At 55.5% G+C, this 14,797-nt stretch overlaps 5 protein-coding genes across 5 annotated transcripts in view; 2 read left to right on the top strand and 3 right to left on the bottom strand.

Annotated features, from left to right (window-relative positions):
- Window positions 1-1,110: 1,110 nt before the first annotated feature.
- Window positions 1,111-2,732, bottom strand: PTSG_06712 (uncharacterized protein; the record flags this gene model as incomplete). Its single annotated transcript, XM_004992051.1, has 5 exons — window positions 1,111-1,218; window positions 1,527-1,871; window positions 2,197-2,238; window positions 2,376-2,477; window positions 2,691-2,732. The coding sequence occupies 5 exons, from the start codon at window positions 2,730-2,732 to the stop codon at window positions 1,111-1,113; spliced, it is 639 nt and encodes a 212-aa protein (XP_004992108.1).
- A 3-nt stretch (window positions 2,733-2,735) lies between these two features.
- On the top strand, window positions 2,736-7,255 carry PTSG_06711 (phosphatidate cytidylyltransferase). Its single transcript, XM_004992050.1, has 14 exons — window positions 2,736-3,052; window positions 3,171-3,227; window positions 3,471-3,567; window positions 3,738-3,832; window positions 3,952-4,030; window positions 4,283-4,343; window positions 4,605-4,746; window positions 5,034-5,145; window positions 5,412-5,525; window positions 5,780-5,857; window positions 6,003-6,137; window positions 6,356-6,460; window positions 6,740-6,802; window positions 7,058-7,255. Exons 1-14 carry the CDS (start codon window positions 2,940-2,942, stop codon window positions 7,103-7,105), a joined length of 1,299 nt encoding a protein of 432 aa, XP_004992107.1. The 5' UTR covers window positions 2,736-2,939; the 3' UTR covers window positions 7,106-7,255.
- A 97-nt stretch (window positions 7,256-7,352) lies between these two features.
- Window positions 7,353-10,075, top strand: PTSG_06710 (uncharacterized protein; the record flags this gene model as incomplete). The annotated part of the gene is made up of 5 exons (XM_004992049.1): window positions 7,353-8,307; window positions 8,583-8,687; window positions 8,865-9,002; window positions 9,263-9,564; window positions 9,818-10,075. 5 exons carry the CDS (start codon window positions 7,353-7,355, stop codon window positions 10,073-10,075), a joined length of 1,758 nt encoding a protein of 585 aa, XP_004992106.1.
- Window positions 10,076-10,380: 305 nt separating this feature from the next.
- Window positions 10,381-13,213, bottom strand: PTSG_06709 (ARL1 protein). The gene is made up of 7 exons (XM_004992048.1): window positions 13,157-13,213; window positions 12,667-12,748; window positions 12,279-12,340; window positions 11,974-12,090; window positions 11,704-11,754; window positions 11,276-11,374; window positions 10,381-10,937 (listed from the first exon to the last, which is right to left on the bottom strand). Exons 1-7 carry the CDS (start codon window positions 13,157-13,159, stop codon window positions 10,797-10,799), a joined length of 555 nt encoding a protein of 184 aa, XP_004992105.1. The 5' UTR covers window positions 13,160-13,213; the 3' UTR covers window positions 10,381-10,796.
- A 133-nt stretch (window positions 13,214-13,346) lies between these two features.
- The window catches only part of PTSG_06708 (uncharacterized protein), a 1,473-nt gene continuing 22 nt past the window's right edge, over window positions 13,347-14,797 (bottom strand). The window contains exon 1 of the mRNA XM_004992047.1: window positions 13,347-14,797. This exon is cut by the window's right edge and continues 22 nt beyond it. Within this exon, the coding sequence (XP_004992104.1) occupies window positions 13,431-14,630 (1,200 nt within the window). The 5' untranslated portion in view covers window positions 14,631-14,797 and the 3' untranslated portion in view covers window positions 13,347-13,430.

The raw sequence follows: 14,797 nt of genomic DNA, 5'->3' as shown, positions 1-14,797 counted from the left end.
TGTGGTTGAAGCTGGGGATGGGGATGTCAAGCAGTGGAGAGGGAGGACGAGAGCTGCTTGTGGGTGGTGTTGCGTGTGTTTATGCACGTGTTGCAATGTGTGCCGTCGCCATGATTTATTGGACGATAAAACATGGAGCTCCCTCGCATCTGAGCTGAGAGACGCCCGGCCGGCAGGCTGGTGGTGGGAGACTCTTGCAGGATCAAGATGACGCAGGCACGCACACACACACACACATAAAGATGTTCACGCACACGCCCAAACATCGTGCACAACGTGCACAAGGCACACTGCACCTCACACACACACACACACACACACACACACACACACACACACACACACACACACACACACACACACATGGTGGTATTGTCTACGGACAGACGTCCTATATTTGTTCTGGTTACAACCAGAATATAGTCTAAAAATAGTGGCTTTGTGCTTTAGCATGGAGTAATCTGAGGGCATAATTCGACAGGCGTGTGAGAAACTCACTATTCTAGTGCGGTGGGCGACTCGCTACCACTGAGGTGAATCTAACTCTGGGCGGTCTTCCCCTATGTGGAGAGAGCAGAAAACAGATGCACACCAATGTCCGCATTCTGTGTCCCTGGAAGTTACCAGACTCGCGTCCAGCCCCGGGCTAAGGCTGATGTGCGTACGGTTATGTGCGCACGGGTATTCACAGAAACCGCTACAAAAAATCGGCGTTGGACATCGGCAGCTGTATTTCTGATTTGTAGACATCATGATATCTGTAGACATGAATGTGGGAATTGATCACACCGTTGCAGTGTGCATACGGACGTATCAGTCCGTGGACCGCCGGAGACAATAAGCTACGCCCGTTACCTTTGAACGCTCTAAGACTATAAGCGCCCACCCGTAGGCACCACACACACACACACACACACACACACACACACACACACACACACACACACGAACATGTTCACGCACACGCACAACCACAACGTACACAACGCGCACAAAATACACTCCACCTCACACACACACACACTACAACACAGACTACAATTCATACACGACAAGACACTACAGCACGGGCATCACAACACCCAACACTGCAGCGGCGGCGACTGCGGATCACCAGATATAGTCGAGCTTCATGGCGCCGAAGACAAAGTCCTGGCCGTCCACGTGTACGACGCAGTTGCGTAACGCCGCCTTCCACACATTCTTCGAGTGGTTGATCTGGCAGCAGCCAGGGACGCAGAGGAGTGGCGTGAAGGCGGTAATGTGTGTGTGTGGGGGGGGGGGGGGGCGGTGGGAAGAGGAATGCAAGTGAATACAGTGTGGTGTGGCCGGCACATGCGCACAGACGTAGACACACACGCACGCACACACACACACACACACACATAATCGCACACACACACGCACACACATAATCGCGCGCACACACACACACACACACACACAATCGCACACGCACACACACACACACACACAATCGCACACGCACGCGCACACACATGCATGCATGCATGCACACAGTATACCCGCTCGTGCTGGCAGATAATGTGGTTTGGACGTGCGCCCATTTCCTCGTCATCATCATCATCATCATCCTCGTCATCGTCGTCGTCGTCGTCGTCGATGCTGACGCTCTCATCATTGCGAGAGGGTTGCTCCTGCTCCGCTGGTGCCGGTGGTTGGCCGCCCGTGCTTGCGGTGGACGTCTGCGTCTCTGGTGTGTCTCTGGGTTCACTGCCACTTGCGTCCGGCTGCTGCGGCTGTGGCTGTGGCTGCTCCTGTGCGGGTGTGGGCTGCCCACCATCGTTGCCATCATCATCGTCGTCATCGTCATCACCATCATCACCGGCACCATCCACTTGGTGCAGCCCCTGTGTCGCAACGATACACGCGATGAGTTGAACATGCCCCAAGAAGAAGGCGGAATGATGTTCGAAGAAGTGGACTGAGGCAACGAAGCCAAGTGACACGGACACAAGCACAAAACCATGTGCACACATACACAGGTGATCACACGCGCACACACACACACACACAATTACGTACACAGACGCACAAAGACACACAGACGCACAGACAGACACACATAGACACAGACTCACAGACACAGACACACACATGCACACACAGACAGACACGCACGCAAACGCAAACACACACACACACACACACACACACACACACACACACACACACCGTGTCGATGGTGCGCTGCTCGTAGAGGTTGGCCAGCCAGAGCTGGATAAACGTGACAAGACACGCGCATAGGGGGTGAGCTTCGACAGTAACGCTGATCACGAATCATGAATCACCACGCTCGGTAGCATGTCACAGTTACCACAGGGACCACAATGCACGCACACGTCAATGCGTACCGATCGCAGGTCCTCGAGCACTTGCTCGTCGGATCCTTCGTCCAGGAACGCGGCCTTGACGTTGGCAATCACTTGATCCACCACATCCAGATACACTTGCCGCTGCAATGTGGAAGGTGGAGGCGGAGAGCGGGTGGTGTGATATGTGAGGATGTGAGACGGGTGGAGATAACGTGGTGGTGTATTGCGCATATGCTCAACGCAAAAGCCCTTCTCTCACATGCTACACACACACACACACGCACACACACACACACACACACACACACACACACACACACACACACACACACACACACACACACACACACACACCGCCTCCTGCGCGGGCTTGGAGTGCTTGATCACCGCATCCATCACTTCCGCTTCCGTCGTCGCCACTGTTTATTTTTGTGCGCACACACACACACACACACAAACGAAGACAGTTGTTGTGCTGTGTTGTTGACAAAAGAGAGGAGTGGGGCGACAGTGGGGAAGCGATCGACAGGCACGCAGGCACCACAGAGGGAGAGAGAGAGAGAGAGACGCGGGCGCACGACGCGGACGCACCACAAGGGAGAGATGCCGGCGCAGCGGCGGCGCGCAGGAAGCGCAAGCTCCACGGGGAGCGGCAAGCACGGCAGTAGGCTTGCGTCGACTTCAAGCACGGGTCGTCGCACACCTCACACACAAACGTACGTACTGTCGAGCTTGTGTTCTGCTGCATGCATACATGAGTGCGTGCGTGTGCACGCTTGGCTCTCCGACATTGTGATGCTGCTCGCTGACCATGTGTCCTGTCTCGGTGTGCAGGAAGAAGCAAGGCACGCAACCCGTGACCATGCTGAAGGATCAGCCCACCTCAAAGAAGTGCGTCGTGTGCATGTCTTCAAATGCCCTGCGTGCTCTTATTCATACACACACATACTCTCTCTCTCACACACGCTTGTTCACATACACACACTCTCTCTTGCATGCACACACCTACATGCACATTCTCTCGCATGCACACACACACCCACACGCACATACGCGCACTCACGCACTGACGCGCACCATACACGCCATCTCCGCCTCTGTGTCTGTGGTTTGTGTGCTGCCTTTTGCAATCAGGTGGCGCAACTGGTGGATCAGAGGCATTCTGTCATGGACGATGATTGGCCTCTTCGCTGGCGTCGTTTACCTCGGCCCACTGGCTCTGGCAACTCTCGTGAGTGAGCATGACGCTGCTTTTTGAACGAACTGCTGCTGCTGCTGCTGCTGTTGTTGAGAGATTGCGCAGAGAAGTCATGACTTCCCCGCCCCCCAAACCAACGCGATACAAGAGTGCTTTGCTTGAAGGTCACCTTGCTCTGCCCTGCTGGTCACACACCACACCAGATCTTGGCGCTACAGCTGAAGGTGCTGCATGAGGTGATTTCGCTTGGGCACAAGACGTGGCCACGCGAGCTGCCGTGGTTCAGGTCGCTCAACTGGTACGTTGCACGCCCATTGCACCCATGTGCACTTGCTTTCTAAACAAAGAGGTATTGTGGCGGCCGATACTCCCCTATCACTGACATGCGTGTGTGTGCATGCATGTGCATGTGTGCAGGTACTTTGTGTTTGCGGCCAACGTGTTCTTCCTCAGCGAAAACTTTGAGCGCCATCTCTACGAAGAGTTTGCAGACGTGGTGCGTGTTGATTGTGTGTGTGTGCGTGTTGATTGTGTGTGTGTGTGTGTGTGTGTGTGTGTGTGTGTGTGCGTGTGTGCGTGTATGTGTATATTGCCCAAATCGCCTCCCTCCCTCCCTGTGCATCTGTGTTCAAGTACCAGTGCGTATTGTCTGTCGACATGCTTAAGTAATGCACACTGCCCTCAATGCTCACGTCACCTGACACCCCCCCCTCCCCCATCATGCCTCTACTTCACATCACGCGTGCAGCCGGTTGTGCTGATGCTGCTCACCCGGCATCGCTTCATCTCCTTCTGCCTCTACATTGCTGGTTGGCAAGCGCGTGTTCGATGGCACTCTTGTCAATGCTGCACCGCTGTTTACACTCTTCATGCCACAGTGTCAACCGTGTGAAGAAACATCGCTCACAGCACCAACACACCCGCTCACTCAAACACTCACTTACTCACTCACTTACTCACTTACTCACTCACACTCACACTCACACTCACTCAAACACTCACACTCACTCAAACACTCACACTCACACTCACTCAAACACTCACACCACCATGCGTGTGGCGACCTCCAGGCTTTGTGACGTTTGTGCTGAGCCTGAAGAAAGGGTTCTACATGTTCCAGTTTGTGCAGTTTGGATGGACGCACCTGTCACTGCTCATCGTCGCGTCTGCCGCCACACTTCTCATGCGCAGCATCTACGAGGGCCTCATCTGGTGTGCACCCGCTGCATTGTGCATGTGTGCTTTGTGTGTATGTATGTATGTATGTATGTATGTATGTATGTATGTATGTATGTATGTATGTTATGTATGTATGTATGTATGTATGTTATGTATGTATGTATGTATGTATGTAGGTATGTATGTATGTAGGTATGTATGTATGTATGTATGCTTCACATGTTTCGTGTGTGTGTGTGTGTGTGTGCGTGTTTGAGTTGCGTGTCGCCCGTTTCGCATGAGCATGCTTTCCCATCTCTCACGTGTGTTTTTCCGTGCAGGTTCCTGGTGCCGGTGTGCCTTGTCATCTGCAATGACATTATGGCGTACATGTTTGGCTTCTTCTTCGGCAAGACCCAGCTCATCTCCCTCTCCCCAAAGAAAACATGGGAGGTGTGTGCATTGTGATGTCTGCGTTTGTGTATGTACATTGTATTGTGTGTGTGTGTGTGTGTGTGTGTGTGTGTGTGTGTGTGTGTGTGTGTCGTGTGCATTGTGTGTGTGTGTGTGTGTGTGTGTTGTGCATTGTATATGCGTGTCTATCTGCTCAACGTGGTCTGTTTCCCCACACACCTTCTATCGCACCTTCTGTCATTATCTCAAAGGAGCTCACCACCCCACCTCCCCCCCCCGCCCGTCTCTGCCGTGCGCAACATCAGGGGTTTCTTGGCGCCTTTGCGTCGACGGTCGTGTTTGGCATCGTCTTCAGCTCCATCCTCTCTCGCTTTCCATTCTTCACCTGCCCGATGCAGGACCTCTCAACATACGGAGACGTGCGTAGGCTCTGTGTGTGGGTGTGGGTGTGTGCATGTGCTTGTCTGTGTGTGTGTCTATGTGTATGTATGTGTGTGTATGTGTGTGTCTATGTGGCTGTGTATGTATGTGTGTATGTGTCTGTGCGTATGTGTGTATGTGCCTGTGCGTATGAGTGTGTAGGTATATGAAAGCCCTCGTATGTGCTGCTGCGTTTTCCACGTCCCACAAGCTCCAACACCTCACACACCACCGTCACCTCCGTCGTCGTCAGGAGACCTGCGTTCCTCCAGACGCGTTTCATCCGCAGGAGTTTCCGCTGCCACGAACCATCGTGGACCTTCTCTCCCTGGTGCGGCACACACACATACACATACACACGCGTCATGTATATGTGTGAGTGTGTGTGTGCGCGCGTTTCATGTGTAGGTCTCCTTAACTCACCATCACTACACCATCACTACACCATCACTACACCCACCACGGCTTGTGTCCAGGTTGGGAGCAGCGCGACGACGGTGCTGCTGCGGCCTGCAGTGCTGCACACGGTTGCCCTGGCCGTGTTCGCCTCCCTCATCGCCCCCTTTGGCGGATTCTTCGCCTCGGGCCTCAAGCGCGCATTCAAGATCAAGGTGGTGCTTGTGGTGGTGGTGGTGGTGGTGGTGGGGTGTTCGCTCGCAGCACGCGTGAGGGCATGCATTCGTTCGTTCGTGTATGTGTGTATGTGTACGCGTGTGTCGATGCGCGTGCGTTGGCACTGTTTACACCACGTCATGGTTCCTCAATTCTCACCTTTCATCATCACCACCATCCATTACCACCTTTCACCATCGCCATCCACGACCATCAGGACTTTGACAATCTGATCCCCGGCCACGGCGGCGCCACAGACCGCTTTGACTGCCAGCTCATCATGGCATTCTTCTTCTTCGTCTACTACCAGACATTCATCAAGGTACACACACACACACATGACGTAGGGGGTTTGTGTGTCTGTGCGTCTGTGTGTGTGTCTGTGTGCGTCTGTGTGCGTGTGTCTGTGTCTGTGTGTCTCTGTGCTGTGTGTTGATTTGTGTGTTTGTGCATCCCCTGTCTATTGTGCGATGTGCAGATGGCTCTCTCCTGTCGTGCGTGTGTGGCGCTGCCTTCTGTTAGCGCTGTGTTGCGTGCCCACCTTGCACGGTCTCTCCCCCTCATCACCATCACCACCGTACGATGACTGTCATCCGTGCAGCCGTTCAACCTGGACCAGGTTCTCAACGCCATCTTCGCACTGCAGCCGGAGGCGCAGGTCACGGTACGAAGCCGTGCGCCGTGATCGTGGGCACGCGCTGATGTGGTGGACAACCTGGAGGGGGGAGGTGAAGTTGAGCATGGGCTTGGGCATTGATGATGTCGCACCCAGATCACTCTCACTCACTCACTCACTCACTCACTCACTCACTCACTCACTCACTCACTCACTCACTCACTCACTCACTCACTCACTCACTCACTCACTCACACACACTCACTCACTCACTCGCACACACACTCACCCTCGCTCACTCAGGTGTATGAGCGGCTGCAGCGGCATCTTCAGGCGCAGCATGCGATCTAATAGCTTTCCTTCCTCTCTGTTCCCTTCTTCACTTGCCCTGTGATGATACAACGCACGTACTGTCACACGTGCCCCCCCCCCAGTCCCCTCTTGCTTCCACTTCTGTTCCCCGTGCCGTTGCACCCATTCATCAATGACAGCAGCGGCAATAGAGAGACTGCACTGCATGTGCGAGAGCAAGCGTCATTCGCCACAACACAACACAAACACCCAGCCCACCAACGGGCACAACACCAAACCGGATCCGATGGCGCGGCGAATGTTGCCTGATGACAGTGATGAAGATGAGGATGTGGTTGGCAGTGGCGAGGAAGAGGAGGGAGCAAGAGAAGTTGAGGAGGAGGACGAGGAAGGAGAAGGGTGCGAGCACGGGCTGCGCGTGTGTGGGACAGGCGCGGAAACGCGATTGGATGAGGTGTTGGCAGTGGAGTGGAGCATGGAGGAGATGGAAGCGGCAGTCACGGCGCGGATAGAGGCCATCGCAGATGCACCGGACTCGCCTATGGCCCTGCCAGATACAAGCAGGCACCAGGCACCCATCTTCTACGCTGCAGACCGATGGACAGCGCGCATGCGGCAGTTGGACGACATGTCGCGCACGCTCTTGCTTATGGCGTGCTTGACAGCACCGCCAGCACCACAGGGCAAAGCCAGCGACAGAGAGCAGCGCGACCGCCAGCACAAGCTGCTGTCTGCGGTGTGCCGACACGAGGCGCGCCTCTTCGTGCACCGCACTGCGCTTGCCAGCCCTGCGCTCGCCCAACGCGCCCTACAACAGCAGCTGGACCTGGCCAGCTTCTCCGTGGTGCCGTCAGCAACAGCGGCAGCGGCAGCGGCAGCAGCGGCGGCGGCGGCTGAGGCTGCGGCAACAGTGCGTCCACTTCCGCGTCGCTCAGGGACATCGGCAACAACAGCCAAGACGACTGCATGCAGCGCAGCCGTTGCCGCCGCTCTCAAGCACCGACACTGCATGTGCACGGCGCCTGCGGTAGCACGAAACCACACGTGCCCGGCACGACTGGGTGTTCCGTTCGAAGTTGCGACCCATCTTCTTCGCCGCCGCGATCCGGCCATCATGCTCCATCGGGGGCAGTGCTTTGTCCCAGCAGAGCACGTCGCCTCTGTTGTTCACCGTCTCGCCAGCAGCGCTCTCACCGCCTCCGCTCAGCCTCTCTCATACCTCGTCAAGACCATCGAATACGGTGTGTGTGTGTGTGTGTGTGTGTGTGTGTGTGTGTGTGTGTGTGTGTGTGTGTGTGTGCGTGTGTGTGTGTGTGTGTGCGTGTGTGTGTGAACTGTGTGTGTGTGTGTGTGTGAACTGTGTGTGTGTGTGTGTCTCTCTGTGTGTGTATGTGTGAGTGTGTGTGTATCCTTGCATGACTGTGTGTATCCCTGCATCTGTGTCTGTGTCTGTGTCTGTGTGTACACATTGCGCTGGCCACAATAGACCCACGTGTCTTCTTTGTATCATCGCCAGATGCACATGAGCGGGCGCGCATGCTGCCGCTCCTCCGTCGCGTCGCCGTCGCCATCGAAGAAAACCTCGTCCCGCGTCCCGCAGAGCCGCTCAAGGACGCACCAGGTCAGCAGCCCACGTGTGCACGTGTGTGTGCCTGTGTGTCTGTGTGTCTGTGTGTGTGTGTCTGTCTGTCTACCTGACGCTCTGCTTGTCACAGGCGCGCGCTCTCCTGCTCACTCCCTCCCCCCCCCATCACATCCACCATTCCCTCCTCCGCTACATTCACAATCGCGACAACAGCGTGCAAGCTGAACCGGGTTGAGTTTGAGGCCAATGTGCACATGACGCCACCATGCATGCACCACCTGCTGACCAAACTTCGAACGACGCACCACCTCAAGCACCAGGACCGCTTACCGCTCATCCTCTTCCTCAAAGGTAAGTAAGTGCGCGCGTGCGTGTGCGAGCGTGCGTGCGTGTGCGTGCGTGCATGCGTGCGTGTGTGTGTGTGTGTATGTGTATGTGTATGTGTATGTGTGTATGTGTCTGTGTGTATGTGTCTGTCTGTCTGTGTGTGTGTGTGTCTATGTGTGTGCGTGTGCCTGCCTGCATCAGCGTTACCCTCGCTTGGTTTCCCTCACTGTGCCGACACATATATTCCCTTCGCCGCCCCAAACTGCCTACTTACCCTGGGTCAGGCGCTGGTCTGGCTGTGAAGGAGACGCAGGCGCTGCTGCTGCGGGAGTTTCGAAAGGCGATGAGCGCAGAGGTGCTGCGACGCAAGAAGTACGAGTACAGCATCAGGCACCTGTATGGGCTGGAGGGAAGCAGGATCGATAGGCAGCCCTTCGAGTGCACCAAGATGATGCAAGACTACCACTGCCCGTTCAAGCATCACGATGCGCGCGCACTGCACCACCTCCTACAGACCATTGCTCCCGGCCTCCCATCCCCCGCGTGGTGGGACATCAAAGCTGCAGCAAAACGCGGCCAGTACCAGGTGTGTGTGTGTGTGTGTGTCTGTGTGTCTGTGTGTGTGTGTCTGTGTGTCTGTGTGTGTGTGTGTGTGTGTGTGTGTGTGTGTGTGTCTGTCTGTCTGTCTGGGTCTGTGTCTGTGTCTGTGTGTCTGTTTGTCTGTCTGTCTGTTTGTTTTGCTCTCTCCCTCTCACGCGCTCACTCACTACATGGTGTATTGTCGCGCCAGTTCTCAACCATGCTCTCTGCCATCGGGCTGCATGTTGGTTTGCTTACAGGCAGCGTGCGGTCGCTTCTGCCGTGAACACATGCGCTGTCTTCGCGCAAGACGTGTTGCTGCCACTGATGCGAAGCGAGCAAAGCGCAGCATCACATATGACGACGATGGTGGTGACGATGCTGATACGGATGCTCAGGATGTTGTTGACAACAGCAGCGCGAATGGAGTTGAATCCCAGTTGGATTGCTCACAAGGTGATGGTCTGATTGTTATCCGTTGCCTGGCAGAGGCCAACGCTGCTGGTGACACGTCATGATGATGCAACTCGCTTGTGACACACACATACACACATACGCATATTTGTTTGCACGCTCACGTTCAGCCTTCACCACCACCACCTTTGTTGCCTGATGATGTGACCATTCCCACAGGATTTGCGAGTCCAAACGCATACTTCAGCACCATCATCGCCGCCACACACGCGCCCGACTGATGTGTGTGTGTATGTGTGTGTGTGTGTGTGTGTGTGTGTGTGTGTGTGTGTATGTGTGTGTGTGTGTGTGTGTGTGTGTGTGTGTGTGTGTGTGTATGTCGAGGCTGCCTGTAACATAGTTGCGAGGTTGCCGTTGAGGAGCGCAAATGGCCATAAATGCATTGTATGTGAAAACGAGAGCAGGCAAGGGCATAGCCACTCTCACGGTTGAAGGCACATTGTTAACACGCTTGGTCGGGTCAAGCAACACAAACACACACACACATGAACACACACACACACACACGCGCGCGCACATAACACACACACACATGAACACACCTGCACACACACAGCAGCCAGACAAAGAATGAACCCCGACTTCCGTGACATCAAGTGTGACAAATTCTCACGCAACCGCCACAACCGCCATCCAAAACCTTGTGCCATAACAACAGCTTCCACGTTCACGACAACGCAGACACTTCCCAACAAGCATTGCCTCAGCCACACCAACAACCACCGCCACCACGTGTACATCATAACATCAGGGACAAGCGGCGAGTTACTTCTTCTTGCCCTTCTTCCCAATGTGCTTGAGCACCCAGTCGAGCCCATCCTTGACGCCTTCACCGTTGAGAGCGCTGCACGGCTGTATCTGCCACGCACGGTCCCGGATCGTGTGCAGGTTCAGCCCAGTCGCAATCTGTACACGCGTGTTGGACGGGGGGGGGGGGTTGGGATGAAAAGAGAGAGGCAGGGTGAGTGAGGGAATGTGTGTGTGTGTGTGTGTGTGTGTGTGTGTGTGTGTGTGTGTGTGTGTGTGTGAGGGGGAAAGAGATGGATCAGCGATGCATGCAAGCACGTGGCCGAGGTGTTCCAGGCTGCTGCTTTGCAGTTTGATGATGATCATGTGTGCCTGTGTCTGTGTGCGCATGTGTGTGTCTGTGTGTCTGCTGTGTCTGTGTCTGTGTCTGTGTGTCTCAATGTCTCGCCGTGCTTCTGATTATACACACACACACACACACACGCCTGTGCTCGTACATCTGAGGCCTTTGCGGCGGTGGCCAGGTCCTGTTTGTTTGCGAAGATGAGAACAGGCACACCCTGCAGCTTCGCCTCCTCAAGCAGCTCAGCCAACTCCTGCACACGCACGCACACACACACACACACATGTGGGCCGCACAATGTCAGGGGTGGGAAGAAGCAGGGATGAGATGAGGAGGGATTACACAGTGTACAGTGTGTGTGTGTGTGTGTGTGCGTGCGTGCGTGATCACAAGAGGCAAAGCTGTGCAGAAAAAGAGAAAATACGCACTTACAGGTTCACACACACACACACTCTCTCTCTCTCACACACACACACACACACTCTCTCTCTCTCTCTCATACACACACTCTCTCACTCATACACACACACATGGATACACATGCAACGACGGAGAGCAACGCGTGCATGGTGTTCCACTTACGTCGCCCGTCTCCTCAAAGCGCTTCTGGTCGGCCGAGTCGATGACGTAAATCTGAACGCAGCAGAAATGGCAAAGTGAGGACACTAGGACGCTTCGCAACGAAAATCTTGCGCACGCAGACAGAGAGCGAGAGAGATATATACAAACACACACGCGTGCGCACACACAGATAGACAGAACGATACACATACGCACACACGCACACACTCACTCACAAGCACATATTGCACATATACACACACGCGCGCGCGCACACACATATGCACGCACCAGCACGTCGGTGTCGTCAAAGTAATGGTGCCAGTATTTCCTGATTTGCCGCTGACCGCCAATATCCCACATGTTGAGCTTGAATCCGCTCGACTGCACAGACTTGATGTTGAAGCCCTGACAGCGACCCCATGATAGCAAAAGCGTTGAGCGATGCGGTGCATTGTATCGCACAGGAGGGTTGTGCCAACAGAGTGGAGGGTTGTGCCACCAAATTTCAGCGTTGAAAGCAAGACATGACGTGCGTCAAAGCATGCATGCTAATGCACAAGCGCGCGTTGGTGCACTCCGGGTGACAAACGCACTTGGGTTGGGGTGATGTTCTTCAGGTCTTCATCTGCAAGCTTCTTCAGGATGGTGGTCTTTCCTGTGGAGTCAGGCACAACAACCCATCAGTGAGTGTGGAATACCAGGACACAGCGCGCGCGATGGATGGAGAAAACAGAGAATAGGGGACGAGAGGAGGGAAAGGGGACAGGGACAGAGAGAGACACAGAGACAGAGAGACAGACAGACAGAGAGACAGACAGAGACAGAGAGAGAGAGAGAACGAGGGACGTTGAAACACTCCACGAAAGCACAAGCGGATGCACACACACACACACACACACACACACACACACACACACACACACACACACACACACACACACACACACACACACACACACACACACACACACAGTCACGTACCTGCGTTGTCGAGTCCAAGAACAAGCATGCGCACCTCCTTCTGAGGGGCAGACTTGAACTTACGAAGCATAGACAAGAGACCCTGAAGCAATCACAGGACAGGCCAAGCGGGTGTGGGGGGGGGAGGCAACACAACACAACAACGCAGTGAGCAAGCAACAGAGTTGGTAGTCTTAATGACGCGGAAGAAACCACGCACGCACGCACGCACGCACGCACGGGATGGTGTTGTGGAACTGTTCACATTCCATCCACGCCAGAGGGAGACGTTTCTCAGAACACGGGCAAAGTAATGCAACCGCATCATGTGACATCCCTGTTCGACCTTGACAGACAGACAGCCACTCACACACACACACGCACACACACACACACACACACACTCTCTCTCTCTCTCTCTCTCTCATACACACGCACACAGACAGACAGACACACAGCCATTACAGGCAAACAGACACACACTCCGTCCACCATCACATCCCACACCCACCATGGCGACAAGTCTTCCTCTTCCTCCTCGTTTTGTTGTTGTTGGGTAAAATTGGCGTTGCCATTAGTGGTTATGGGTGTATTGCAATTTACCAACCAAGGACAGTTGGCAAAACAACATCCAAACGAGCTTCTGTTGCGAGGTGGTGGGTGGCCTTGTGATCGACACAAACAACCGCACACACAAACAACCGCACACACAAACAACCGCACACGCACACACACGCACACGCATACACACGCACACATAAACAAGAGCAAGCAGCCTGATTACGTTAGATGACAAAGTGCCACGCTGGTTTCATGTAGAGGTCGAAGGGCGTGACGTCGCCTTCCTCCGCCTCAATTGTCTGTGTGCTGCGCGTGATGGAGAACCCAATGCGCGTGATTGCAGACGCCTTGAGCGCCGGCGCATCCGGCAAGTGGCGCCCGCGCTGGTTTGCAGTAAAGTCGCTGAACCGCAGGCAATACGAGTCAAACTCCGTCGTGGGCCGGAAGTACGCCACATATGCGATGGTGCCCTCTGTGTTCCGAGTCCTGGCCTCGTTCCCAATGCTGCCGACGCTTGTGCGCGTGCGCCCCGATAACGGCTGTCGGCGTGTGCGTGCGCTGCTGCGTCTGCGGCCTGGCGTTCGCTGCAGCCGCGCCAGCTCCTGCTGCACCTCGCGCTGCTTCTGGCGCCGGTAAGCCTGCAGGTGGCTCTCGTCCACGTGCACGATGACGGCAAACACCAGGTTGAGAGCTGACGCGCGTGCAGTGAAGCACACACCCCAGGCCCGGGACGGAACGCTGTCCGCACCCAGTTCCTGCGTCACCTGGCAGAAGCCAACCAGCACGTGCCCATCGTCCCCATCGCCGCCAGCACCGCGACTACCAGCATATGGCGTGAACGCAGTCGCCGTCCCGTATGGCGGTATCTGCTGAACCTGCTGCTGCTGCTGCTGCTGCTGCTGCTGCTCCTTCTCGGGCTTGCCGACAACGCCGGAGTGCGTCGCAGTCGCATGGCCGTTCTGAGCACGGCCGTTTCGCGCGGCGTCGGCGTAGGTCCGTCGCGGCAACAGGGGTGTGGGCACGGGGTGGAACGTCATGTGCTGGGCGGACGACCAAGTCGGGGAGGACGGCTCAGCTGGCGACTCTGCAGACGAAGAAGTCGGAGAAAACGATGACGGGGAAGCTGGCGAGGACGAGGACAGCGGCGAGGACGGGGACGACACTGGCGAGAACGCTTCCGGCTGGTGTCGGGGCTGCCCAGAGCCTGTGTTGCCAAACGGCTGTGGTCGGGAGCTACGAATGGCCGCCAGGTTTCCATGCCAGTGCAACGTGGCCACGTCGAGGCGGTGGAAGCATGTGCTCTTTCCAACCAGGGGCCGCTCCGTGCCGTCTGAGATGCAGGTCAAGCGGTGTGACACGCGCACGGTTTTGGTGTGTAGGGCGCGAACCATGTTCGCCAGCATCCCCAACAACGTCAACAACATTGTGGGGGGGGAGGGGTCAATGAGTGTAGTTGTATGGATGAGGAGGGGAAGACGGGAAGACGGGAAGACGGGAAGACGGGAAGAGGGCTCCAAACACAACAGCAGGAGGCGTGCGAGCGTCTGTTCGTCGTGTTTGTTTGTTGTGTCTTGTTCTTGTTGCGTGTGTG

The sequence above is a fragment of the Salpingoeca rosetta genome, assembly GCF_000188695.1.
Source record: "Salpingoeca rosetta unplaced genomic scaffold supercont1.17, whole genome shotgun sequence".
NCBI lineage: Eukaryota > Choanoflagellata > Craspedida > Salpingoecidae > Salpingoeca > Salpingoeca rosetta.
The sequence above is the reverse complement of the archived record's forward strand: the minus strand, read 5'-3'. Positions and strand labels throughout refer to the sequence as shown.

Bases quoted from the DNA above. Each gene is read 5' to 3' on its own strand.
- PTSG_06711 (XM_004992050.1), top strand. From the start codon at position 2,940: ATGCCGGCGCAGCGGCGGCGCGCAGGAAGCGCAAGCTCCACGGGGAGC. The intron at 3,053-3,170 runs GTACGTACTGTC...CTCGGTGTGCAG, and splicing joins CGCACACCTCACACACAAAC to GAAGAAGCAAGGCACGCAAC. The intron at 3,833-3,951 runs GTACGTTGCACG...GCATGTGTGCAG, and splicing joins TGGTTCAGGTCGCTCAACTG to GTACTTTGTGTTTGCGGCCA.
- PTSG_06709 (XM_004992048.1), bottom strand. The intron at 12,341-12,666 runs GTACGTGACTGT...CTGACTCCACAG, and splicing joins TCTTGGACTCGACAACGCAG to GAAAGACCACCATCCTGAAG. The intron at 11,375-11,703 runs GTAAGTGGAACA...GTGCGTGTGCAG, and splicing joins GCTTTGAGGAGACGGGCGAC to GAGTTGGCTGAGCTGCTTGA.